The 27,594-nt window shown below is 46.1% G+C and overlaps 1 protein-coding gene across 1 annotated transcript in view; it reads left to right on the top strand.

Annotated features, from left to right (window-relative positions):
* The window catches only part of RNF207 (ring finger protein 207), a 71,737-nt gene that overhangs the window by 18,158 nt on the left and 25,985 nt on the right, over window positions 1–27,594 (top strand). The window contains exons 4-12 of the mRNA XM_073603663.1: window positions 2,301–2,445; window positions 4,347–4,428; window positions 9,238–9,313; window positions 11,276–11,401; window positions 18,963–19,009; window positions 21,804–21,876; window positions 25,152–25,220; window positions 25,470–25,538; window positions 25,648–25,769. Of these exons, the coding sequence (XP_073459764.1) occupies window positions 2,301–2,445; window positions 4,347–4,428; window positions 9,238–9,313; window positions 11,276–11,401; window positions 18,963–19,009; window positions 21,804–21,876; window positions 25,152–25,220; window positions 25,470–25,538; window positions 25,648–25,769 (809 nt within the window). The remainder of the gene's footprint in view (window positions 1–2,300; window positions 2,446–4,346; window positions 4,429–9,237; window positions 9,314–11,275; window positions 11,402–18,962; window positions 19,010–21,803; window positions 21,877–25,151; window positions 25,221–25,469; window positions 25,539–25,647; window positions 25,770–27,594) is intronic.

Genomic DNA, 27,594 nt, shown 5'->3' with positions numbered 1-27,594 from the left:
GCTACATTAGTTAAAGCGACACAGTTCCGTATCGCAAAAAATGGCCTGGTCAGGAAGTGGGTAAATCCTTACGGGGCTGAAGTGGTTAAGTGTTCTGTGAATTGCACCCATTTAGACTGGGCTCACACCATTGCGAATTGGATGCGGGTTTCCGCATTCAATTCGAAAATGCAGGAGATTTTGACCGTCTCTCTATGGAGCTGGTTCATATATCTCCGCAGCAGGTCTGGTGCGTCTGTGCGTCTTTTGGTCAGTTTCAGATCCGAATTCAGCCCAAACTTCGGGCTGAAATCGGACCTGAAACGGTGAACCATGATGCACCGGACCCCTGCTGGGAGCCGCAGGGTGGGAACCCGGCCTCAAGCAACCTCATATGTTCAATAAGTAAGCAGAAGGGCAGCTGCTTGGCACCAGAACCAGAAGTCGGTGGAGATTACTGTAGTAGCAGTGTAGTAGCGGTGTCTTCTACAGTGATTTCCAACTTCTATGGATCCCACATGGCACATAAATACTTACATTAGTCAAGCTGAACCAATGTAACTATGTAAAATAATGCCATACCTGCACTTCAGCTTTAGGCATCTCTATTGAACCTATGAAACAATACCTTGGCTTTGCACTGTGCAGGCACCACCAGGCCCGGATTTACTCCCTGTGCCGCCCCAAGGCTGGGTCCTTCAATGCTGCCCCCCCCCCACACACACACACACACCACCATTCTCGTCCTTTATGGATGACTGCTACAATAGACCAATTAAAAACATATCTCCACACACGAGAACACTGAAAATAACTGGCTTTAATTGTACAGACTGAAAATACTCTGTAATGCAGAAAATGCCTTTTAAAGATTATAGCAGTAAGAAACTCCCTACATTTTTTTTAGTTATAACTTTTCTTTTGGCAAATTCATCGATAATATCTTCGTAGGACAAAGTATTCCGACTCAGTGGCAAGTAAAGGCTGCGGACATACCACAGGAGGTGGACAGAGGCTGCGGACATACCACAGGAGGTGGACAGAGGCTGCGGACATACCACAGGAGGTGGACAGAGGCTGCGGACATACCACAGGAGGTGGACAGAGGCTGCGGACATACCACAGGAGGTGGACAGAGGCTGCGGACATACCACAGGAGGTGGACAGAGGCTGCGGACATACCACAGGAGGTGGACAGAGGCTGCGGACATACCAGAGGAGGTGGACAGAGGCTGCGGAAATACCACAGGAGGTGGACAGAGGCTGCGGACATACCACAGGAGGTGGACAGAGGCTGCGGACATACCACAGGAGGTGGACAGAGGCTGCGGACATACCACAGGAGGTGGACAGAGGCTGCGGACATGATAGACAGAGGCTGCAGCCCTGACCTGTGGAGAGGTGAAAGGGGAACAGGAGGAGGACACAGCACACTGATGATGTGGAGAAGTAATATTATGGTGGACACTGGACAGAGCACATCAGAGACTCTCTGTCCCGTCCTCCCCTGCATGCCACGGCTTAACCCTCCGGGCTCCCAGCGATGTCCTCCTCTCACTCTGATATCCCCCACAGTACTCTCCTCCTCACCCCTGCTCTGCTCCTCTGGACCTCTCTGCCTATGGCAAGTGCACTGCACGAGCCACTGACCGCCATAGTGTCCCAATCGTCTATTCGGAAATGGCGCCGGGCAGCGCCATTATATTACTGCGCTGCCCGGCCGGCTTCGGAACGGCGCATGCGCAGTTGTGTGGTCGGCTCACGGCTATCTTTTTTACGGGCACCAGTGCCCGTAACGGACTTTAACAGGCAGCCAGAAGGGGGGGGGCGGCCGAGAAGTCGTTGCAGGAGCGGAGCCGCCCCTGCACCACTGCCGCCCTGAGGCCTGGCCTCGGTGGCCTTGTGAGAAATCCGGCCCTGGGCACCACCCTAATATAAGGTTATGCTGGAGCCACTTGCAAATGCAAGGGAATCCTCTTAAAGTGGTGGGACGGCCTCTTCTTCTTCTGATTTCTTTATCAGACTTTATAACTGAGCAGGTACCAATTAAATAGTCGCACTCCACAGGCACCGACCAATATGGGACTCCTATCGGGTTGGCACCTGCACAGCTGGACAGGGTCATTTTGTGTTCCAGGGACAGACCCCTTAAAATGGGGACTGCGCCCAGCAAACAGACAAAAGGAACCATACTTCATCACCATCAGACACATTTGGACCTGATTGTGACATAGACATAGACACAAGGCACTTCCAGTAATACCCCCCAATTGTCACCCACCCTTCTCCTCATTCTTTCCCTTTTGTATCTTTGATTCTAGGATGGAGACCTTATGTACTATTGTAATACCTGCAACCAGCCTCTGTGTGTTAAATGCCGAGAGGAGACTCACAAAGCCAAAATGTTCTCCCGCCATGAGATCGTGACTCTGGCTAAACGTGCCAAGGACATCCATAAGAAGTGCCGTAAGTGTCATCTCATTACAAAAGATCAAAATCATCTTTTCATTGTATAGAAGAATTGTTCCTGATAAGATGGTGAGGTAAGGTGGCCAAAGATGGATTGAAATTAGACAGATTCAGCAGAGACTAGCCGAATTTCGATCCATGTGTGTGTCCACTGCGATTAAACCGGAGTTGATCTACTGATCAACTTCTGTTCAATCACCCTGTCGGATAAAAGCCACTAGATACAGGAGATGGTCAGAGACTACAGACATAATACAAGTGATGGTCAGAGACTGCAGACATAATACAAGTAATGGTCAGAGACATGATACAAGAGATGGTCAGAGACTGCAGATATGATATAGGAGATGGTCAGAGACTACAGACATGATACAAGAGATGGTCAGAGACTGCAGACATGATACAAGAGATGGTCAGATACTGCAGACATGATATAGGAGATGATCAGAGACTGCAGACATGATACAAGAGATGATCAGAGACTGCAGACATGATACAAGAGATGGTCAGAGACTGCAGACATGATACAAGTAATGGTCAGAGACATGATACAAGAGATGGTCAGAGACTGCAGATATGATATAGGAGATGGTCAGAGACTACAGACATGATACAAGAGATGGTCAGAGACTGCAGACATGATACAAGTAATGGTCAGAGACATGATACAAGAGATGGTCAGAGACTGCAGACATGATATAGGAGATGGTCAGAGACTGCAGACATGATACAAGAGATGGTCAGAGACTGCAGACATGATACAAGAGATGGTCAGAGACTGCAGACATGATACAGGTGATGGTCAGAGACTACAGGCATGATACAGGAGATGGTCAGAGATCAGAGACATGATAAAAGAGATGGTCAGAGACTGCAGACATGATACAGGAGATGGTCAGAGACTGCAGGCATACTACAGGAGATGGTCAGAGACCGCAGACATCATACAAGAGATGGTCAGAAACTGCAGACATGATACAAGAGATGGTCAAAGACTGCAGACATGATACAGGAGATAGTCAGAGACTGCAAACATACTACAGGAGATGGTCAGAGACTGCAGACATGACACAAGAGATGGTCAGAGACCGCAGACATGATACAGGAAATGGTCAGAGACTGCAGACATGATACAAGAGATGGTCAGAGACTGCAGACATCATACAAGAGATGGTCAAAGACTGCAGACATCATACAAGAGATGGTCAGAGACTGCAGACATGATACAAGAGATGGTCGGAGACTGCAGACATGATACAGGAGATGATCAGAGACTGCAGACATAGTACAGGAGATGATCAGAGACTGCAGACATAGTACAGGAGATGATCAGAGACTGCAGACATAGTACAGGAGATGGTCAGAGACCGCAGACATGATACAAGAGATGGTCAGAGACTGTGAACATGCTATTGGAGTTGGAGACTGGAGATATATTACAGGAGACTGCTAGAAATCACTGCTATAACAGGGCAATAAGGAAACACAAATTAGTGTCTGCAGGGACCCAGGAAGTTACATTGTTCCCCACTTTCTTTATATACTACAGAACACCTCCCTCCAGGGTTTATAGGGGAGGAGGGGATCTGTAGTCTCAACACACTTGCTGTTCTAGGGTGAAATCACTGCTTCTCCATAGATACAATATGATGAGTGATTGTTGTCACCCGAGTACAGGAAGTGTGTTACTGGCAGGATCATCAGGTGAAAATAAAGGTAAAAGCCTGAAAATAAAGGACACTAATGCAGCCACCACATGTAAGGACTGGTATTCTGCAATGAACATTTTGGCTGGAGTTGATCTGTATCCTATCCGGACTGTCAATGTGCTCTGCAATGATTTACTAATTCCTGGATACAGATAAATTATTTTACATTGCTGTCTCATATTTTTTCAGCTTTACATGAAGAACCGTATATCATGTTTTCTACAGAGAAGAAGTCAATGTTGTGCATCAACTGTTTCCGTGACATGCAAGTGTGAGTGACGGCTTCCATGTTATTCCTCCAGTTGTTAAAGTGGTAGTAAACCGCTGAGTGTTTTTTTTTTTTTTTTTTAAGGCAATGTCATAATGTGCTAGTGTGCCCCTCATACTAGCACTTTATGTGAAACGTACTTGAAAACGAAGCCTTCCAGTGGCGCGCTGTCACAGCTGAAGGTGCTTCCATCTTCACTCGGTCTTCCTTTCGGGTTCGTAGACTCTGGCTCTGCGAGTGGCCTGAGCCGCGATGACATCACTCCCACGCATACGCGTGGCAACTGCTGTTTACAGTGTCCTGTCAGAATCGGCGACCCGCCAGATTAGGTAACGGAAGTGACGTTCTGTCAGCTGCGCATTCATTAAACCACTACCAGGTTTGCTCATCTGAATAGAACACCTGCAGTCAGAACGCGGAAGACATCTTAGTACACCCAGCTACGTCTTCCACAATAATTTTAGCAGTAAAGTGAGCATAAAGAAATAAATTCAGTATTGTGACATCTGTGATGCTGTTTGGATGTTTAATTTTGAAAGCCTAAAAGCTGGGTTTACACTGAGGAACAGAGCGGCTCACAGCAGGGTGTCCGATGCATCTCCATTCACTGTTTCAGGTCCGATTTAAGCCTAAATTTTTGGCTGAATTCAGACCTGAAACGGACCAGAAAACGCACAGGGCTCCTGTGCAATTCGCATTGGAGCCGCTCCGGAGATGTGTGAACTGGCTCCATAGAGAGCCGGTCGCAATCTCTTGACATGCGAATTGGATGCGGAGAAGCCCACATCCAATTCGCACTGGTGTGAACCCAGCCTAAAGGTTTAGCGCTGAGCAGTGCAGGGTGTACCAACATGGCCTCCACCACCTTCCTGCCGCTGGGTGAACCAACATGGCCTCCGCCACCTTCCTACTGCTGGGTGTACCAACATGGCCTCCGCCACCTTCCTACTGCTGGGTGTACCAACATGGCCTCCACCACCTTCCTACTGCTGGGTGTACCAACATGGCCTCCACCCCCTTACTACTGCTGGGTGTACCAACATGGCATTTCAAAATGTAACATCCAAACAGCTTCACAGATGTCAATATACTATGGATACTTGGAGAACAGGTTATGTGACCCTATAATATCCGGCACCTCATCCCTGGTAAATAAATGGTAACAGGAGGATGATTGGGATTATGACGGTGCCAAAAACAAAAAGGGATACAGTAGTAAAATAAAAATATATAACTTTATAACATGGAACAAATACAGGGTTCAATAAAAACATCAGCAGAGCATAATATATATCATGTTACTAATTACTGGTGTCCCTATATAGAAGGGTGGTCAATATAGGATGTCATCTCCCAACATGTTTCGCCAACATTGGCTTCCTCTGGGGGTTTTTTTGGACCACCAGTTTCCATATAGCTCAGAAAAGCATCAAAGGGAAACACCAGGAAAGTCCACAGATGTAGGTGGGGGAGGCTCTGTGCAATCACAGGGGCTATAAAAGGAACAGGAGAACTCTGCTGTACAAAAGGATCAATACAGGGGCACCAACGTAAAACTACAATCGTGGTGTTATGTTATCACAAATGGGCCAACCCCTGATGAAGCCAATGTTGGCGAAACATGTCGGGAGATGACATCTAATATTGACCACCCTCCTATATATTGACACAAGTAATTAGTAACATGATATATATATATATTATGCTCTGCTGATGTTTTTATTGAACCCTGTCTTTGTTCTATGTAATAAAATTATATATTTTTTATATACTACTGTATCCCTTTTTGTTTTTGGCACCATCATAATCCCAATCATCCTCCTGTTGTTACCATGTCAATATACTATATTTATGTATATACGCTCACTTTATTGCTAAAATTACTGTGTAATTCAAGACGTACAGTAGCTGGGTGTACTAAGATGTCCACTGCCACTTCTTCTCACTGCAGGTGCCAGATGAGCAAACCTGGTAGTGGTGTACGCATGCGCAGCTGACGGAACGTCACTTCCGTTAACTAATTTGACGGATCACCGATTCTGACAGAATACAGGCACAGGACTATGAAGGAACGGCATGGGTATGCCATTCCTTCAGAGCACATGCGCCGGTGATGTCACTGGCTGCATGTACAGTAAATATCTCCTACCTAAACGGTGCACATTTAGGAGACATTTACTGTATCTATAGGTAAAATTCATGCATGGGAGTTTACTCGCGGTACAGAGAGGCAAAACGGGGATCTGCCTATGTAAACAAGGCTGATCCCCATTCTGACAGGGGACATCATGGAGATCTGCTGTTCCTAGTCATCAGGAACAGCGATCTCTGTGTTGTCCCAGTGAGCCCCTGTCTCGGTGGGACAGCTCCTCGATGCTCCTTGATATCTTCTCCCATCCTCTGCTGATAGGCATCCAATCACAGCGCCTGTCGTTTCAGCCAATCAGGTGACGGGTAAGAGATCCGAGCACCTGATTGGCGGAGAGGCGGTTTAGTGTCAGGAAAGCGAATATTCATTCGCTTTTCTAACACAGCTGAGTGACCTGCGAGTGCCCAGCATGGCACTCGCAGGTCACCTTTTTTGACGCCTATTAGAGCCTATGGCTCTAATCAGGTGCTCCAAACCCCCCCCCCCCCCCCCCCCCCGCCGCCGTAATTCAGGAGCCCGGCCCCTTTTAGGGGGTGTGACAGGTGACAGATGCACACCGTTAGAGTCAGGATTGCATCACTAAGGTAGTGGACCCTTCGGCTGACTGCTGTGGATGGAAGTCTGGGTGGTTCAGGAAGGCAGGTCCACTGGAGCACCAACACAGATCCCACTGGGAGCTAGAGCATAAGATTCCCCAGGGCACGGAGTCTAAGAGCCAGCAGGTGTTCACCAGAGCCTCTAGTAGTGAGGAACTGCGACTGACTCCAGGTCGCGGCCCCCAGGGTCTCCCAGCTCACGGTAGGCTACAGGAGGATAGAGAGGAAGCGGCAGCCCAGGACAACAAGGGATAGTAAGGAGATAACCCAAAGGTCGAGCGACTAGCAGACAAGGATAGACAGAGAACACGCCAAAAGGTCAGGGTCACAAGCAGGCAGGGATAGTCAAGAACAAGCCAAGATCGGTAACAGAGACAGACGTAGAGCACAAGGCAAGCAGGAAACAGGAAACCAAACACACAATATTGCTTGGCAAGGCAGGCTTGGAGAACACAGTGTTAAATAGTGGTTCCTGTTAAGGCTAGGGTGGAGCCACACTAAGGGAAGATTACTTAACCATGCAGGTGTGAGAGTGCAAGCCCTAAGACTGATACACAGACCAGGTAAGAGACAGACAGGGCATTAAAGTATTACTGCAGAGTCATGACAGGGTGGCAGGGGCGGCTATAGATAGATTCATGCAATGCATGAATCTATCTATTAGTGCTAGAGGGGGTTGCAGGAGAGAGGGGGCGGTGCCCGTGTGCCCTTATGGACGCACCGCCACTGCTGCCACCACCATGTTTCACTGTGGGCATGGTGTTCTTTGATGGCCAAAAAGTTCAATTTTAGTCTCATCAGACCAGAGCACCTTCCTCCATACATTTTGGGAGTCTCCCACATGCCTTTTTCGCAAACTCAAAACGTGTCATTTTGTTTTTTGCTGAAAGTAATGGCTTTCTTCTGGCCACTCTGCCATAAAGCCCAGCTCTATGGAGCGTACGGCTTATTGTCGTCCTATGTACAGATACTCCAGTCTCTGCTGTGGAACTCTGCAGCTCCTCCAGGGTTCCCTTAGGTCTCTGTGCTGCCTCTCTGATTAATGCCTTCCTTGCCCGGTCTGTGAGTTTTGGTGTGCGGCCGTCTCTTGGCAGGTTTGCTGTTGTGCCATGTTCTTTCCATTTGGTTATGATAGATTTGATGGGGCTCCTAGGGATCATCAAAGATTTGGATTTTTTTTTTTTATAACCTAACCCTGACTTGTACTTCTCAACAACATTGTCCCTCACTTGTCTGGAGAGTTCCTTGGTCTTCATGGCAGTGTTTGGTTAGTGGTGCCTCTTGCTTAGGTGTTGCAGCCTCTGGGGCCTTTCAAAAAGGTGTGTCTATGTAATGACAGATCATGTGACACTTAGATTGCTCACAGGTGGACATCATTTCTCTAATTATGTGACTTCTGAAGGTAATTGGTTGCACCAGAGCTTTTTATGGGCTTCATAACAAAAGGGGGTGAATACATACGCACACGCCAATTATCAGTTTTTTATTTCTGAAAAATTGTTTTATATATATATATTTTTCTAATTTTACTTCACCAACTTAGACTATTGTGTTCTGATCCATCACATATAATTCATATTAAAAAAACATTACTAAAAACTAAAGGCTGTAATGTAACAAAATAGGTAAAAAGCCAAAGGGGGTGAATACTTTTTCAAGGCACTGTAGATGAACCGATTCCCTCCATTTTCTTCCTGTAGCCTTTCAGCAGCTGCAGGAGGAAAATGGAGGGGATTGGTTCCCCTATATATAGCCACACTTATCCAAATGTACAGGTGCTGCACAGGCCCTATGGAGCATTGGGCCGGGTCGTAATTGCGACCCCCTCTGACCCCTGTACCCACGCCCCAGCTTACGAATATTTATACAAACGTTCAGTCAGAAAGCTAGTTTATCGCAACTTTATACTTTTTGTTTGCTGCACCAGGAATGTATTCAGCTGATTTAAACATTTATTTGGGCTTTGAAAATCGTATGTAAATATCTGCAATTTTATAACTCTTGATCTGGAGGTCTTATTAAAAATTATCGCTACATATAATAAATGGTGCGCTTCTATTTTGGCAGGGAGAGCCGCGCTCATTGCATTGATATTGAAACAGCTTATGTCCTGGGATGTGAAAAGCTGGACCAAGCTGTCATGGTAAGTCCGAAGGTTTAGTCCATATAAACTCCACACCAGCGCCTGGTCACGTCACCAGTGGTCACATGGTCTGTGCCAGAAAATCAGGGACTTCCATAGCGATTATCTGCACTGACCATCTGCTAAGTGTAGGAACTGTTATTCCCCTGTCCAGTAGGTGGGGATGACAACTTCTAGAGATGGTGCCGTCTTATGGGTGAAGGGGGCAGGAACTTACCTGGAAGAAGGTGGAGCTTTGTTCAACTACATACATATACTGTACACTACTATGCAAAAGTTTTAGGCAGGTGTGATGCTAATGCTGTAAATGAAGAATGCTTTCAGAAATAGAAGTGTTAATAGTTTATTTTTTATCAATTAACAAAATGGAAAGTGAGGCTGAGTTCACATATGAGCCGCATGCGACTCACAGCAGGGGGTTCGGTGTATCCTTGTTCACCGTTTCAGGTCCGGTTTTCAGCCCAAATTTTGAGCTGAATTGAGACCTGAAACGAACCAAAAGACGCACAGCGTTTTTGTGGAAAATGCACCTGATCCGCTCCAAGGATATGTGAACCGGCTCCATAGAGAACCGGTCAAAATCTCCTGCTATTGCAAATTGGTTCATCCTGACCAAATCTCCAAATACATTTACAGAAATGCAGTTCCAAACTTGCATGGAACCTCCACTATGCTTCACAGTTGGCTGCAGGCACTCATGATTGTACCACTCTCCAGCCCTTCCCCCAACAAACTGCCTCCTTCTACAGCCAAATATTTCACATTTTGACTCATCAGTCCAGAGCACCTGCTGCCATTTTTCTGCCTCCCAGTTCTATGGTTTCCTGCAGTTGAATCGCTTAGCCTTGTTTCTACGTCAGAAGCTTTGTGGCCGCAATTCTTCCATGAAGACCACTTTTGGCTAGACTTCTCCAGACAGTAGATGGGTGTACCTGAGTCCCACTGGTCTCCACCAGACTTCTCCAGACAGTAGATGGGTGTACCTGAGTCCTGCTGGTCTCCACTAGACTTCTCCGGACAGTAGATGGGTGTACCTGAGTCCCACTGGTCTCCACTAGACTTCTCCAGACAGTAGATGGGTGTACCTGAGTCCCACTGGTCTCCACTAGACTTCTCCAGACAGTAGATGGGTGTACCTGCGTCCCACTGGTCTCCACCAGACTTCTCCGGACAGTAGATGGGTGTACCTGGGTCCCACTGGTCTCCACCAGACTTCTCCGGACAGTAGATGGGTGTACCTGGGTCCCACTGGAGTCCACCAGACTTCTCCAGACAGTAGATGGTGGTACCTGAGTCCTACTGGTCTCCACCAGACTTCTCCAGACAGTAGATGGGGGTACCTGAGTCCTACTGGTCTCCACCAGACTTCTCCAGACAGTAGATGGTGGTACCTGAGTCCTACTGGTCTCCACCAGACTTCTCCAGACAGTAGATGGGTGTACCTGAGTCCCACTGGTCTCCACTAGACTTCTCCAGACAGTAGATGGGGGTACCTGAGTCCTACTGGTCTCCACCAGACTTCTCCAGACAGTAGATGGGTGTACCTGGGCCCCACTGGTTTCCACCAGACTTCTCCGGACAGTAGATGGGTGTACCTGAGTCCCACTGGTTTCCACCAGACTTTTACAGGCACTATATGGGTGTACCTGGGTCCCACTGGTGTCTGCCAGTTCTGTGCTGATGGCTTTGCTGGACATCTTCCGATGTGGAAGGGTAGTAAGCATGTCTTTCAGTATGTGTAGCTGCTGAATTAAAATTTTTGGAAAGGGGGAGGGAACTCTGATTTAATCAATATTGTTGTTAGATAGCAGTAATAAAATACTGCATTGTGGCCATTAGATGGAGCTGAAGAGCAGAGGAAATACATGTGTGTGTAACAAGTGATTAACTGTAACAATTTTATAGAATGCTGGAAGGAATTAGCAAATGATTGTACATTTATTCATGTTTTGTTGAATATAGACGGTGAAGGAGTTGCAGACCTCAACCCGAGAGGCGATTATTCTTCTGAAGGCCATGATAGAAGAAGTCCGCAACAGCGCTGAGGAAGAGGAGACCTCAATCAACACTCTCTTCAGCAGCATGCAGGTATCCTGGAGCTCCTCCATGACTCATGTTTTTGGGATTCCCCCAGAATAAGAGCCACAAACTAGAAATCCCCGACATCTCCTCCCATTTCTCAGCTAATCTGAAACCCACAAGACCTTGGTTGAACGAGATGGACTTTGATGTGTCTTTTTTCAACCAGACTAACCATACCACACTGAGCAAAATTATAAACGCAACACTTTTGTGTTTGCCCCAATTTATCATGAGCTGAACGCAAAGATCTACAACTGTTTCTATGTACACAAAAGGCCGATTTCTCTCAAATATTGTTCCTAAATCTGTGTTATAGCCCTTTCACACTGAAAGTGTGGGGGCGTCGTTTTAGAGGCGCTTTTAACCCCTGCTAGCAATCGAATAAAGGGTTAAAAGAACCGCTGCCGAGGTGCTTTAGGAGCGGTGTATAGAGAAGCTGCTTGCAGGACTTTTTTTTACGTCCTGCCACTGCAGCACCACAGTGTGAAAGCGCTCGGGCTTTCACACTGGGATTGCAGATGAGGCAATTTACAGGCGCTATCTTTAGCACTAAAGCGTCTGTAAAACTCCTCCAGTGTGAAAGGGAATCTAGGTGAGCACTTCTCCTTTGCTGAGATAATCCCTCCACCTCATAGGTGTGGCATATCAAGATGCTGATTAGACAGCATGATTATTGCACAGGTGTGCCTTAGGCTTGCCACAATAAGGCTGGATTCACACCTATGCAGTTTTAGTGCTTTTTGCATTTTGCAGATTTGCTCTACAGTCCATTTACCATGGTTTCCTATGGAACACTTTCTGTAGTACAAATCTGCAAAATGCAAAAAAAACTAAATATGCATAGGTGTGAATCCAGCCTAAAAGACCACTCTAAAATGTGCAGTTTTACTGTATTGGGGGGGTCCAGGGGGGGTCCAAAAACCAGTCAGTATCTGGTGTGACCACCATTTGCCTCACGCAGTGCATAGAGTTGATCAGGTTGTTGGTCGTGGCCTGTGGAATGTTGGTCCATTCCTCTTCAATGGCCGTGCGAAGCTGCAGGATATTGGCAGGACCTGGAACACGCTGATCCAGAGCATCGCAAAGGGTGACATGTCCGGGGAGTATGCTGGCCATGAAAGAACTGGGATGAACTGGGAACTGGGATGTTTTCAGGAATGGTGTACAGATCCTTGCACCATGGGGCCGTGGATTATCATGCTGCACCATGAGGTGATGGTCCTGGATGAATGGCACAACAATGGGCCTCGGGATCTCCTCACGGTATCTCTGTGAATTCAAAATGCCATCAATAAAATGCACCTGTGTTCGCTGTCCATAGCATACCCCTGCCCATACCATAACCCCACCGCCACCATGGGCCACTCCATCCACAACATTGTCCATAGCATACCGCTCGCCCACCCGCCGCCATACACACTGTCTGCCATCTACCCTGTACAGTGAAAACCGGGATTCATCCATGAAGAGAGAACACCTCTCCAAAGTGCCGGACACCATCGAATGTGAGCATTTGCCCACTCAAGTCGGTTACAATGACAAACTGCAGTCAAGCCAAGACCCCGATGAGGACGACATGCATGCAGGTGAGCTTCTCTGAGACGGTTTCTGACAGTTACATAGATATAGTTACATAGTAGGTGAGGTTGAAAAAAGACACACGTCCATCAAGTCCAACCTATGTGTGTGATTATGTGTCAGTATTACATTGTATATCCCTGTATGTTGCGGTCATTCAGGTGATTATCTAATAGTTTCTTGAAGCTATCAATGCTCCCCGCTGAGACCACCGCCTGTGGAAGGGAATTCCACATCCTTGCCGCTCTTACAGTAAAGAACCCTCTACGTAGTTTAAGGTTAAACCTCTTTTCTTCTAATTGTAATGAGTGGCCACGAGTCTTATTAAACTCTCTTCTGCGAAAAAGTTTCCTCCCTATTGTGGGGTCACCAGTCCGGTATTTATATATTGAAATCATATCCCCTCTCAAGCGTCTCTTCTCCAGAGAGAATAAGTTCAGAGCTCACAACCTTTCCTCATAACTAAGATCCTCCAGACCCTTTATTAGCTTTGTTGCCCTTCTTTGTACTCGCTCCATTTCCAGTACATCCTTCCTGAGGACTGGTGCCCAGAACTGGACAGCATACTCCAGGTGCGGCCGGACCAGAGTCTTGTAGAGCGGGAGAGTTTGTGCAGAAATTCTTTGGTTATGCAAACCAATTGCTGCAGCAGCTGTCCGGGTGGCTGGTCTCAGACGATCTTGGGAGATGCTGGATGTGAAGGTCCTGGGCTGGTGTGGTTACACGTGGTCTGAGGTTGTGAGGCCGGTTGTATGTACTGCCAAATTCTCTGAAACGTCTTTGGAGACGGCTTATGGTAGAGAAATGAACAATTCAATTCAAGGGAAACAGGTCTGGTGGACGTTCCTGCAGTCAGCATGCCAATTGCACGCTCCCTCAAAACTTGAGACATCTGTGGCATTGTCAGGGCTGGGCTCAGCCCTTCCCTCTCTGAGCTGGCCGCTCAGCTGTCAGCTAATTGCCAGCTCCTATCTCTCCACAATTACTCAGCTGTTGATGATTTCCTGCTCGTCAGTCCTGCCTACTTAAGCCGTCCAGCCCAGAGGATCTCTGCCTTCGCCTTGGTCAACATCACAGAGGCTATCTCCTGCGATCCTGTTTAAAGACTTGCTTTGCTGACATCCCTTCTGGCTCCAGATCCTGCTTGTTCTTCCACTACATTGACCCCTGACTTCTGGCTTGGCTGACTATCCGTTCCGGTTACTGAGCTTTGGCTATGTTTTGACTACGTTTGTTCTTTTTACTTTTATTATTAAACAAGTGTGATTTAACTGTACTTCTGTCTCGGTCTGATTTCATGGTTTCTGACAGGCATTGTGCTGTGTGATAAAACTGCACATTTTAGAACATATAGGAGATATGGGACTTTAAAGGTGCAAATCATTGAAGACAACAATATGTAATGTAAAAAATATCTACAAATTTTATCAAATGAACAACATCAATAAAAACAGTGCATACAGTATAGTTTTTGAAAACATGAACGTGATCACAGTAAATCATTGTCAATATTAGGAAGCCTTGCACACATCCATGGCCATGACTATACTGTATGCACTGTTTTTATTGATGTTGTACTTCATTTAATAAAATTTGTAGTTATTTTTTTTTACATTACATATTGTTGTCTTCAATGATTTGCACCTTTAAAGTCCCATATCTCCTATATGTTCTGTTCTTGTCTAAACGGGATGTTGGAGCCATATTTCATGTAAACTCTGACACTGACCACATAACCTGCACATTTTAGAGTGGCCCTTTATTGTGGCCAGCCTAAGGCACACCTGTGCAATAATCATGCTGTCTAATCAGTATCTGGGTATGCCACACCTGTGAGGTGAACGGGTTATCTCGGCAAAGGAGAAGTGCTCACTAACACAGATTTGTGAACAATATTTGAGAGAAATAGGCCTTTTGTGTACATAGAAAAAGTCTTATCTTTGCTTATCTTTTTCTAATCTTTGCGTTCAGCTCATGATAAATAGGGGCAAACACAAAAGTGTTGCATTTGTAATTTTGCTCAGTGTATATAAAGACCTAAACAGCTATTCAATGGGGTTGATTTACTAAAACTGGAGAGTGCCAAATCTGGTGCAGCTTTCCATGGCAGCCAATCAGCTTCTAACTTCAGCTTGTTCAATTAAGCTTTGACAAAAAAAAAAAAAAAATGGAAGCTGATTGGTTTCTGTGCATGCTTGCACCAGATTTTGCACTCTCGTAAATCAACCCCAGAGTGTACTTCTTCTCAGTTGTCACTAGGTGGCACTAAACAGCTAATATTAGTTATAAGGTGGGGGTTTACTTTCAGGATAGCGCTGACCAAACATCTGGGAACCACTTCTAGGAAGATTTGCAGAGAAATGCGAAGATTATGCAACTATAATTGCATGTTGTTGTTGTTTTTTTAACCACTTCAGCCTCGGAAGGATTTTCCCCCTGGGCCATTTTTTGCGATTCGGCACTGCGTCACCTTAACTGACAATTGTGCAGTCCTGCGACGTTGTACACAAACAAAATTTATGTCTTTTTTTCCCCACAAATAGAGCTTTCTTTTGGTGGTATTTGATAACCTCTGCGGTTTTTACTTTTTGCGCCGACAATTTTGAAAAAAAAAAACTTTTTTTTTTTACTTTCTGCTATAATACATATCCAAAAAAAATATATAAAAAAAACAAATTTCTCCATCAGTTTAGGCCGATATGTATTCTACATATTTTTGGTGAAGAAAAAAATCGCAATAGGCGTATATGGATTGGTTTGCGCAAAAGTTATCGCGTCTACAAACGGGATAGATTTAGGGACTTTTATTTTATTTTTTTATTGTTTTTACTGGTAATCTGCGATTTTTAGCAGGACTGCGACATTGCGGCGGACAAATCAGACCCCAAGTGATACTTTTTTGGGGACCAGCGACATTATTGCATTGAATCAGAGCTATAAAAATGCGCTGATCAATGTAAAAATGACACTGGCAGGGAAGGGATTAACACTAGGGGGCGATCAAAGGGGTTAAGTGTGTTCCCTGGGCGTGTTCTAACTGTAGGGGGGGGGGGGGGATCACTGGGACATCACTGGGAACAGTAGATCTCTGTCATGTCACTATGCAGAACAGGGTAATGCCTTGTTTACATAGGCAGTTCCCCGTTCGGCCCCTCCTTGCCGCGATCGCAGGCCGCCGGCGGACATCAAGTCTGCGGGCACGCGTGCGCGTGCCCGCTATACTGCTTTTACGGACTGATGTACAGGTGCGTCAGTTCGTGCAGAAGAGCCGACCTGCCGCAGTATATCGTAGCTCCCCTGAGAATTCAGTATTACCCCTGGGGGCTGCTGTGAAACACTAAGACCACCCTGGTGCACAATGAACTGAATTCTATTAAGTCTATTATGTCAGTCATTTTGGTATATTAAATAAAGCGGACCTCCGGCTGTCCCTTCAGTCTGGCACACTTGTGCCGGCTCTCCTCCTGTACTACAATGGCTTATTCTGATTACACTGCACACTGTGAGCTGCCCACAGTGTACATTAAAAGCTGCAGCAAGTCGAAGCCCCGCCTCATTTCCAGCTCTTTCCTCCCCAGCCTGACCGTCCCTGGCCCACCTCTTTCATTTAAGGTTCCTTTCATTACTGCTCTGTTGCAAAAAAAAAACACTGTAAAAAACGCATATGCATTTTTGATGCGTTTCCAGTGCATTTTCTCTGTGCCTTGTACCCAGCATGCAGGACATGTGACTCAAAAAAGGCACCAAAAAAGCAACACCGGTGCATTTTCTATGCATTTTTTGCCATGTTTTCTATTACCTTCAATGGGAAGCTTCGTTTTTGGAGCTGTTTACTGTTTTGAAAATCGCATTGAAGACGCAGCATGCAGGAGTTTTCAAAACGCACCGCCCCCCGCAGTGGTGTGAAGAGCCCCATAGGATTTAGAGGAATTGCATTTTTTTTTTTTTTACATTTTTAGCACGGTAAAAATGCAGCAAAAGCACATCAGTGTGAAAGCAACCAATCGGATTTCGGTTGTGGAGGCTCAGCATCACATGTGGGTAATACCCAGGGCGGTGTGTATGCAAATTCAGCCTGTCTAGGAACGCCCACTCCTCCCAGACTGATATCCACCCATCAAGACATTTTGAATTTTGCTTAACTCCTCCCGAGAGCCCGCCCACTGCTTGCATCAGGACTGAGGGCTCTTGGGAGGAGTACAGAAGCGGGGTGCTGTGATGTTATCAGGAAGCTGTGTACAGCAGCATGCTGGCCCCGCCCACCAGACATGATCTGCCTGCATTACATAGAGGAGCACAGAGACCCGGGACTAAAAAATTTAAATGGAAAATGTAATGAAAATGGAAATGTTTTTTAAAATTTCTTTAGTATGTTGAAGAAGAAATCAGGGAAGACAGATAGAAGCAGATTGATCTTCAGTGGTAGGTCTGCAGTATAGTAAGTATTTTACTGGCTCATCCTCACCTCCCTCTGTGTCTGTGTTGTTAGCGCAGGAAGTCTCTCGCTGGAACGATACGGCACGTCTACACGCTCGCTTCCGGGATCAAATCCCTGCACCACCTGGAAGAACTGCTGTATCTCTGGCTGCAGCCCCCCTTCCTTGGCTAGTTTCATTGCCTTAGCTGCACTGGCCGCCTTGCGGGAGGTTTTAGTCTCCCACTGTCCTCCCGATTGCATGCCGCTAAGCTGCTGGGTTGATCCTGCGGCCGTTCTCTGGCTCTCTCGGTCTGCCTCGTCTGGAGCTAGCGTGGACCCGGGAGCTCTCACAGCGTGCATCCTCACTCGGCCATGCTCAGGTCACGCCCCTCAAAGGGCCAGTTGTATCTGGGGTGTGCTATGTACAGAGTGCAGAGTTCAGGGGTGTGCTAAGTACAGAGTGCAGTATTTAGGGGTGTGCTATGTTCAGAGTGCAGAGTTCAGGGGTGTGCTAAGTACAGAGTGCAGTATTCAGGGGTGTGCTATGTTCAGAGTGCAGAGTTCAGGGGTGTGCTAAGTACAGAGTTCAGGGGTGTGCTATGTACAGAGTGCAGAGTTCTGGGGTGTGCTAAGTACAGAGTGCAGAGTTCAGGGGTGTGCTATGTGCAGAGTTCAGGGGTGCGCTATATACAGAGTGCAGTGTTCAGGGGTGCGCTATGTACAGAGTGCAGAGTTCAGGGGTGCGCTATGTACAGAGTGCAGTATTCAGGAGTATGCTATGTACAGAGTGCAGAGTTCAGGTGTGCGCTATGTACAGAGTGCAGCATTCAGGAGTGTGCTATGTACAGAGTGCAGTATTCAGGAGTATGCTATGTACAGAGTGCAGCGTTCAGGGGTGTGCTATGTACAGAGTGCAGTGTTCAGGAGTATGCTATGTACAGACTGTAGAGTTCAGGGGTGCGTTATGTACAGAGTGCAGCGTTCAGGTGTGCTATGTACAACCGAAGGCTGCACTCTGTACATAACGCACCCCTGAACTCTGCACTCTGTACATAACGCACCCCTGAACTCTGCACTCTGTACATAACGCACTCCTGAACTCTGCACTCTGTACATAACGCACTCCTGAACTCTGCACCCTGTACATAATGCACTCCTGATGCAACTGGCCCTTTGAGGGCAACCATACTGCTGGTGCGGTCAATGATGGAACTGGGTTTGACACCCCTGTTTTAATAAACTGTATTGAAGTTCAGTTTATTCGACTTCACAAGCAGCCGACTTGTGGTGTTTGATCAGACTTATGGGTGGTAGATTTTTGGTGATTACTTCAAATCAACAATGCCTTTAAAGCATCAGAAAGTTGAAATCGTGATAATGACTTCAGATCAGACAATGACTAAAACAAGAGAGGAAGATACCAATGACCTGTAATTAGTTATCAGTGAAGATCTTCCTTTACATATACAGTTCCAGCAGCTTCACCACTGGGGAAAAAAATACGTTAATTCTAATTGGTAAATAGAAACCTGCGTCTGGTTTTCTGAGGATCAGTTATGTTATGTTTTACAGGAGAAGTTGGCAGAACGCAGGAAGAGCCTCTTGAAAGCCGTCCAATGGTAAGAGTCTACTTCTTAAAGCGGGGTTCCACCCAAATTTTGAACAATATCTGTATGTATTCTCTTCCTTGCCTAGATGCTGACATGCTGTTTAAAAAAATTTAAATCGCCGTAATTACCTTTTATTTTTCTGTTCTTCTTTGCACTTCCTGGTTCTCCTCCCGTGGGAGTAGGCGTGTTTCTAGCCTCTCCCAGACTCCTGGGAGCTAGTCTCAGGCTTCCCAGGATGCCACTGAGCATGTGCGGGAAGGAGCGGTGAATGCTGGGAGCACAGCATTCACCACATCCAGGAAATAAATGCTTGTGGGCTTCAAATGCCCACAATGAAGATGGAAACCGCCTGCAGTGAATGATATAAGTTATTCTTTCCGACTAAATCTGACACAGGCGGACATATTACACACAATATGTGAGTATGTAATGCTGAGAAGAAAAGTTTGTGAATTAACTAAAAAAAAAAAAAAAAAAAAAAACGATAGATAGGTGGACCCCCGCTTTAATCACATGACCTCCGGAGGATTTTACCCTCTTCATGACCAGGCCATTTTTTTTGCTATTCAGCACTGCACTACTTTAACTGGTAATTCCACGGTCATGCAACGCTGACCCCTGCCGGGAGAAGACAATAGCTCCATGGGAGGAATTGATTGTGTTGATGGGGGGAAATCGAACGATTTTTTGTCCTGCAATCACAGGAAATCGCAGCGTCTATGGCCGCTTTAGACCCAGTGATGCCAGACCGAGAAGTCCTGCATTGTTAGCAGTCAGGTTCCTTTATCTTGCACACTGCTGTCCATGTCAAATGTTTTCAGGCACTGGGAGCAGCGGGGGAAGGGAAGACAGCAAGAACTTCAGCAGTGTGATGATGATTTTTTTTTTTTTTTTTATAGAAAGTCTAGAATGCTTAATGGGTGTATTTAGGGCTGCTGTTAGAGATCATGGGGCCCCGTACAGCCTAGCTGACAAGTGTAACAGGGGGGGCCCCAAGCACATGAACAAACCACTCCTTCATACAACCAGAATCCTGTGAGGATGAGCCCCCAACCACTTGCCGGCCAGGCTATAGCCGAATGACGGTCATCTAGTTCTGTGACGCCGTTATAGCTCCTGCTGCAGAGCGTGGGCAGTGCGCTCTGTGATCACAGTGTGCGGAGGACATCGCTGATCACATAGAGAGGTAAAGAGCCAATCAGCGGCTCTTTACCATGTGATCAGCTGTGTCCAATCACAGCTCATCATGGATGTCAACAGAAGCCACCAAGCAGGGGGATCCGCTGCAAAGTGTTCACCTAAAAGGGGCCCTAAAGGTCAGATTCTCTGCTCTTTTTGCTGCTGCATTTGATCGCTATTGGGTTTTTTTGTGCTATAAGTAAAAAAACACCAAAAATTTAAAAAATATATATTTTTTTTGTTTTCTGCTATAAAACATATCCATTAAAAAAATCAAATTTCTTCATAAATTTTGGGCAAAATGTATTCTGCTACACGTTTTTGATTAAAAATCAAATCCCAGTAAGTGTATATTGATTGGTTAATGTGAAAGGTATAGCATCTACAAACTATGGGATATTTACTGGATTTTTTTTTCTTATACTAGTAATAGTGGCGAACAGCGATCAATAATGGGACTGCGACGGGCAATCCAACACTGATGCTGGGGGGGGTGGGGGGTGGGACTGACTGCCACTGAAATCATCAGAGACACTAACACAGTGATCAGTGATAATACTATACACTGTCACTGTACTGGGAAGGCGTTACACATCTAGGGGTGATCAAGGGGTTAAATATGTGCCTAACAATGTGTAATGTGTGCTGTTTTTTACTAAAGACCTCTCAGTTTCTCATCCCTGCTTTGCAGGGATGAGAAACTAACAGATCGCTCCCTCTGTAAAGAGCTTTATCAACACAGAGCTCTGGGCTGTGATTGGACACAGCCGATCAGCAGGTCTCGGCCGTGAATTATTGGCCAGGACTTGCTGACCGGCTCCCGCTGTGGGCAATTACAGCAGAAGCCAGGCAGGGGGCGCACATGCGCTCACCCTAAACCTGGAAGTAGGCAGCGACGTACGGGTACATCGCTTTGAATTTAGCGGCCACTCGCCTGCACGCATTGCCGGTGGGCTGTCGCCAAGTGACTAATATAAAGCTCCTTGTCAGGAACCTCTCCCTACTGCTAGTACCGTTCCTACCAGACAGGGTACCTTTCCCTACACTATCCACTTGCATTAAGTGCACCAAAGTCGGGAGCCAAGACCTTAAAGCGGAGTTCCACCCTAAAGTGGAACTTCCGCTCATCGGATTCCTCCCCCCCCTCTGGTGCCACAATTGGCACCTTTCAGGGGGGAGGGCGGTGCAGATAGCTGTATTATACAGCTATCTGCACCCTCTTCCGGGAATAGCTAGCCGCAAATGCCCGCCCCCCCCCCGTTGTGTTGTGGGAAACACAAAGGTGGACTCCCTCTTTAAGTAGGCTCCGCCTGACCCAAGATGGTCCCCAGAGTCACATGGGGTAACAGCATCCAACCCAAATGCTTCCCCAGTGATGCGGGAAACCATAGAGGAACCATGTTTCTCATGACTTCCTCTCCAGCTGCAGAGCCGTTACGGTTTAGCGCCACCTACGGTAGAGAAAATAAACTGCATACTGCTAAGGAGTAAAGAAAATTGTAATACTGTTATATTAGATTCTAAATATCAGTATTGTCATTGTTTTATTTACATTATTTCTTTTACATTGAATATTTTACGTTTATTTTCCCTAAATGTATGTGTTTCTGCATTGGGTTTCAAGTCAACATGAAGAAAAGGAAAAGGCATTTAAAGACCAGCTCTCCCACCTGGCGTCTCTATTACCCACCTTACAAGTAAGGATCCATCTATCTCTCCCTTCATTGGGGCTACAACACACACCGGAACACCTAGACATTTCTATATCCGTTCATTTAAAGCTGAAGTTTATTTCTTATTTACCAAACACAGTTAAATATGTTTAAATATTGATACAAAATTAAATAAAAAGATGATTATTAATTAAAAATGAAATTTTTAAATTAAAAATATATATATTTTTTTTTATCAACATCATCATTAGTTACAATTGAATTTTTTTGTTTCTATTTTAAATGGTTTATTGCATGATTTTTATATTTATTCTTATTTATACACTCACTGGCCCCTTTATTAGGTCCCCCTTGCTAGTAGCGGGTTGGACGAACTTTATGAGGTCCCCCTTGCTAGTAGCGGGTTGGACCCCCTTTATTAGGCGCACCTTGCTAGTAGCGGGTTGGACCCCCTTTATTAGGTCCCCCTTGCTAGTAGTGGGTTGGACCCCCTTTATGAGGTCCCCCTTGCTAGTAGTGGGTTGGACCCCCTTTATGAGGTCCCCCTTGCTAGTAGTGGGTTGGACCCCCTTTATGAGGTCCCCCTTGCTTGTAGTGGGTTGGACCCCCTTTATGAGGTCCCCCTTGCTTGTAGTGGGTTGCACCCCCTTTATGAGGTCCCCCTTGCTTGTAGTGGGTTGGACCCCCTTTATGAGGTCCCCCTTGCTTGTAGTGGGTTGCACCCCCTTTATGAGGTCCCCCTTGATAGTAGTGGGTTGGACCCCCTTTATGAGGTCCCCCTTGCTAGTAGTGGGTTGGACCCCCTTTTGCCTTCATTCTTGGTGGCAGAGATACAACAAGGTGTTGGAAACGTTCCTCAGAGATTTTCCTCCATAGTGACCTGATAACATCACACAGTTGCTGCAGATTTGTCGGCTGCACATCCATGATGGGAAACTTCTATTCCACCACATCCCAAAGGTGCTCTATTGGATGAGATGTGGTGAGTGTGGAGGCCATTGGAGTACAGGGACCTTATTGTCCAGTGGTGAGATGATTGGAGCTTTGTGACGTGGTGCATTATCCTTGAATAAATGTGTAGCACTATATTAACATAAAACGCATCGTAATCCAAATATAAAGTGCAGAAGTGCTGTGAAAATAATCCAATCAATCATACAAATCAATATTACATAATTGTCAACAAAATTCAACGTATAAAAGTCGTTAAAGTATATATAGTAAAAAAAAAAAAAACAGTGTCCATGCAAAAAAGTATATAAAAAAAAAAAACTTTGTCTAAAAGAATAAAGTGTCCCACAATTGTGTATTCCACAGTGATGCTTAAATTCAATCCACTCTTTTCGTGCTCAATAATAGTGCAGATGTGAGTCCCCCCCCTCCCCCCAGGAGTAATCTCACCTGAACCAATGTGACCGCCACAACTAAGTCGGGTCAGTTACATTTTTTTAGCCTCTCCAGGACTACTCTGTGGCAACTCCAGACCTCCTCTCCACTCCTCTCTCTCAGATGGCCCGTGTCAACCAAATATTAAATAGAGGAAAAAAAAAAAAAAAAGCTGTAACTGACCCTACTTAGTTGTGGCGGTCGCGTTGCTTCAGGTGAGATTACTCCTGGAGGGGGAGGGGTGATTCACAGCTGCACTATTTTTGAGCACTAAAGTAGTAGATTGAATTTAAGTGTGGGACTCTTTATTCTTTTGGACCAAGTTTTTTTTTTTTTTTTTTTTTTTATTTACATACTTTTTTTGCATGGACACTGTTTTTTACTATCTATATTTTTAAGGACTTTTGTACATTGAATTTTGTCATCAATTATGTAATATTGATTTGTATGATTATTCGGATTATTTTCACAGCACTTTTGCACTTTATGTTTGTGCACTTATATTTATGATGTGTTTTAGGTTAATATAGCTCTGCACATTGTTCATGGTTATTTGAGTTACATATATGAGATAGTGATTAGTGTCAGCAGCTTTGGTAGACTTGTATATGAAGTAGTGGCGTGTAGGCTTTATTGTTTTATGACATGGTGCAATATCCTGCTGGGATGGACATGGTCAGCAACAATACTCAGGTAGGCCATGGTGATTAAACCCCATCCCCCACACCATTACACCCCCACCACCAGCCTGAACCGGTGATACCCCATCCCCCACACCATTACACCCCCACCACCAGCCTGAACCGGTGATACCCCATCCCCCACACCATTACACCCCCACCACCAGCCTGAACCGGTGATACCCCATCCCCCACACCATTACACCCCCACCACCAGCCTGAACCGGTGATACCCCATCCCCCACACCATTACACCCCCACCACCAGCCTGAACCGGTGATACCCCATCCCCCACACCATTACACCCCACCACCAGCCTGAACCGGTGATACCCCATCCCCCACACCATTACACCCCCACCACCAGCCTGAACTGGTGATACCCCATCCCCCACACCATTACACCCCCACCACCAGCCTGAACTGGTGATACCCCATCCCCCACACCATTACACCCCCACCACTAGTCTGAACCGGTGATACAAGGCAGGATGGATCCATGCTCCAAATTCTGTCCCCAACATTTGAAGGTCGCAGCTGAAATCCAGACTCATCAGACCGGGTAACGTTTTTTCCAATCTTCTATTGTCCAATGTTGGTGATCCTGTGCCAATTGTAGCCTCAGTTTCCTGTTCTTAGCTGACAGGAGTGCACCCGGTGTGGTCTTCTGCTGCGGTAGCCCATCTGCTTCAAGGTTGGATGTGTTGTGCGTTCAGAGATGGTATTCTGCATACCTTGGGTGTAACGAGGGGTTATTGGAGTTACTGTTGTCTTTCTATCATCTGGAACCAGTCTGCCCATTCTCCTCTGACCTCAACAAGGCATTTTCCTCCACACAACTGCCGCTCACTGGATATTTTCTCTTTTAACCCACCATTCTCTGTAATCCCGAGAGATGGTTGTGTGTGAAAATCCCAGAAATACTCAGACCAGCCCGTCTGCCACCAACAACCATGCCACGTTCAAAGTCACCGAGATCCCCTTTCTTCCCCATTCTGATGGTTGGTTTGAACTTCAGCAAGTCCTCTTTACCACGTCTAGATGTCTAAATGCATTGAGCTTCTGCCATGTGATTGGCTGATTAGCAATCTGTGTTACCGAGCAATTGAAGAGGTGTCCCTAATAAAGTGTCCGGTGAGTGTATATACCACTTACATCAGTTAAAAACCTGACCACTTGTTCTTGCTCAGAGGACACTTTCTTGGTACTTAACCGTTATCATCTTCTCTCTTAGGTCCATCTTGTCACATATTCAGCTTTCCTGAGCTCAGCGAACAAGGCGGAGTTCCTGGACTTGGGTTATGTAAGTAGTTATTAAATTATCTACTGTTTGTTACTCTACAGTGGCGTCACCCTACCGGCCTACAAAGGTCCAACCTCACCTCAGCTGGCAACCATCGGGTGGCAGCAGGAAGCCTGACATTTCTTTCTAATTTTATCTAAAAAGTCTAAAGATGATTTTTGCTGAATTTTTTGTTCCATCTGTAAGTTGGTGATAGAAAAGTCTAGCTCAGTTGAATTATTTCATGGTTTCTTTTTGTCGCTCTTTCAGCAACTAATGGAAAGATTGCAGAAAATTGTGAAGCTCCCGTATCGCTTGAGACCATCGCAGAGCAGCAAGGTAATTACCTGAGCTGGAGCCCAACCGTCCGTTGTGTCTTCTCCATGTTCCTCTACTTGTTCTTGGACTTTTCATATCAATTACTGTAACTAATTCATATGGTCTGCAGATCAGTACAGACTATGGGGCAGAGTTTGCGCGTTGCCTGGAACCACTGTTGATGCTGAGCCTTCGCCGGGCTGGTAATGTGAGCGGCGGTTGTGGAGGAGCCGGACATGGGAATGGAAGCATGTAAGTGTTCCTATCTAATACCATGAAGATGTATCCATTACCTTGTGGAGGAGATCTTGTAGCTATGCGACTGTCCTGAGAACGTAGGAAAGCATTCCCACGTCACCACCACATCCATCGCCATATAACTCACCAACAGTTTCCTACCATATTTTTTTATCATTAGGGTACCAAGGATCCTCTCCTCTACAGGTATTGCCATCTTTTGCTAAAAATACATCTTATCTTACTGCAAGCATCCTATTCTCTACAGCAGGGGTCTCTAAACTTTTCAAACAAAGGGCCAGTTTGTCCTTTAGGGGGGCTTGAGTGTAGGTAAAAAATGTCCCGGGCCCAGCATCATTGAGAATAAACATGGCCTCAGAGTTGGTGGTCAGTAGGAGGAATAATGCCCCAAGGGCCAGATAAAGGCTAGCAAAGGGGCACATCTGGCCCTCTGGCCACAGTGTGAAGACCCCTGATCTAAACCATTCCATTGTAGCTCTGGCTGGATGTTTCGGGTCGTTGTCCTGCTGGAAGGTGAACCTCCGCCCCAGTCTCAAGTCTTTTGCAGACTCTAACAGGTTTTCTTCTAAGATTGCCCTGTATTTGGCTCCATCCATCTTCCCATCAACGCTGACCAGCTTCCCTGTCCCTGCTGAAGAAAAGCACCCCCACCACATGATGCTGCCACCACCATGTTTCACGGTGGGGATGGTGTGTTCAGGGTGATGTGCAGTGTTAGTTTTCCCCACACATAGAGTTTTGTTTTTAGGCCAAAAAGTTCAATTTTGGTCTCATCTGACCAGATCACCTTCTTCCACATGTTTGCTGTGTCCTCCACATGGCTTCTCACAAACTACAAACAGGACTTCTTATGACTTTCTTTCACCAATGTATTTCTTCTTGTCACTCTTCCATAAAGGGCAGATTTGTGGAGAACACGACTAATAGTTGTCCTGTGGACAGATTCTCCCACCTGAGCTGTGGATCTCTGAAGCTCCTCCAGAGTTACCATGGACCTCTTGGCTCTTCTCTGATGAATGTTCTCCTTGCCCGGCCGGTCAGTTTAGGTGGACGGCCATGTCTTGGTAGGTTTGCAGTTGTGCCATACTCTTTCCATTTTCCGATGATGGATTGAACAGAGCTCCGTGAGATGTTCAAAGCTTGGGAGATTTTTTTATAACCTAATCCTGCGTTATACTTCTCCACAACTTTATCCCTGACCTGTCTGGTGTGTTCCTTGGCCTTCATGATGCTGTTTGTTCACTAAGGTTCTCTAACCAACCTCTGAGGGCTTCACAGAACAGCTGTATTTATACTGAGATTAAATGACACACAGGTGGACTCATTTACTAATTTCACCTCTTCTAGGGCAAATCCTCTTTCCCTATCCCCCCCTCCCCCCCCAACATAAATCACCTTTCCTAGCCCCTTCCCCCCAAAATGTCCCCACCTAAAACAATTCTTACCCCCTGTTGCCCCCCAAATCCCCCCCACCCAACACAAACTGCCCACCCTCCCCCAATCTCCTCGTGGTGCCCTGCACCGCACATAAAACCACAGTACCCAGGGCAGCCGCCCCTTCTGCCCACCCATTGTCCCAGCCCTGGGTATCAGACTAAAGGGGGCTGAATACAAATGCCCCCCCCACACACACTTTTCACAGATTTATTTGTAGAAAAATTAGAAAACAATTTATCATTTTCCTTCCACTTCACAATTTTGAGCCACTTTGTGTTGGTCTATCACATAAAATCCCAATAAAATACATTAATGTTTTTCGTTGTAACATGACAAAATGTGGAAAATTTCAAGGGGTACGAATACTTTTTCAAGGCACTGC

The sequence above is a fragment of the Aquarana catesbeiana genome, linkage group LG10, assembly GCF_042186555.1.
Source record: "Aquarana catesbeiana isolate 2022-GZ linkage group LG10, ASM4218655v1, whole genome shotgun sequence".
NCBI lineage: Eukaryota > Metazoa > Chordata > Amphibia > Anura > Ranidae > Aquarana > Aquarana catesbeiana.
The sequence above is the reverse complement of the archived record's forward strand: the minus strand, read 5'-3'. Positions and strand labels throughout refer to the sequence as shown.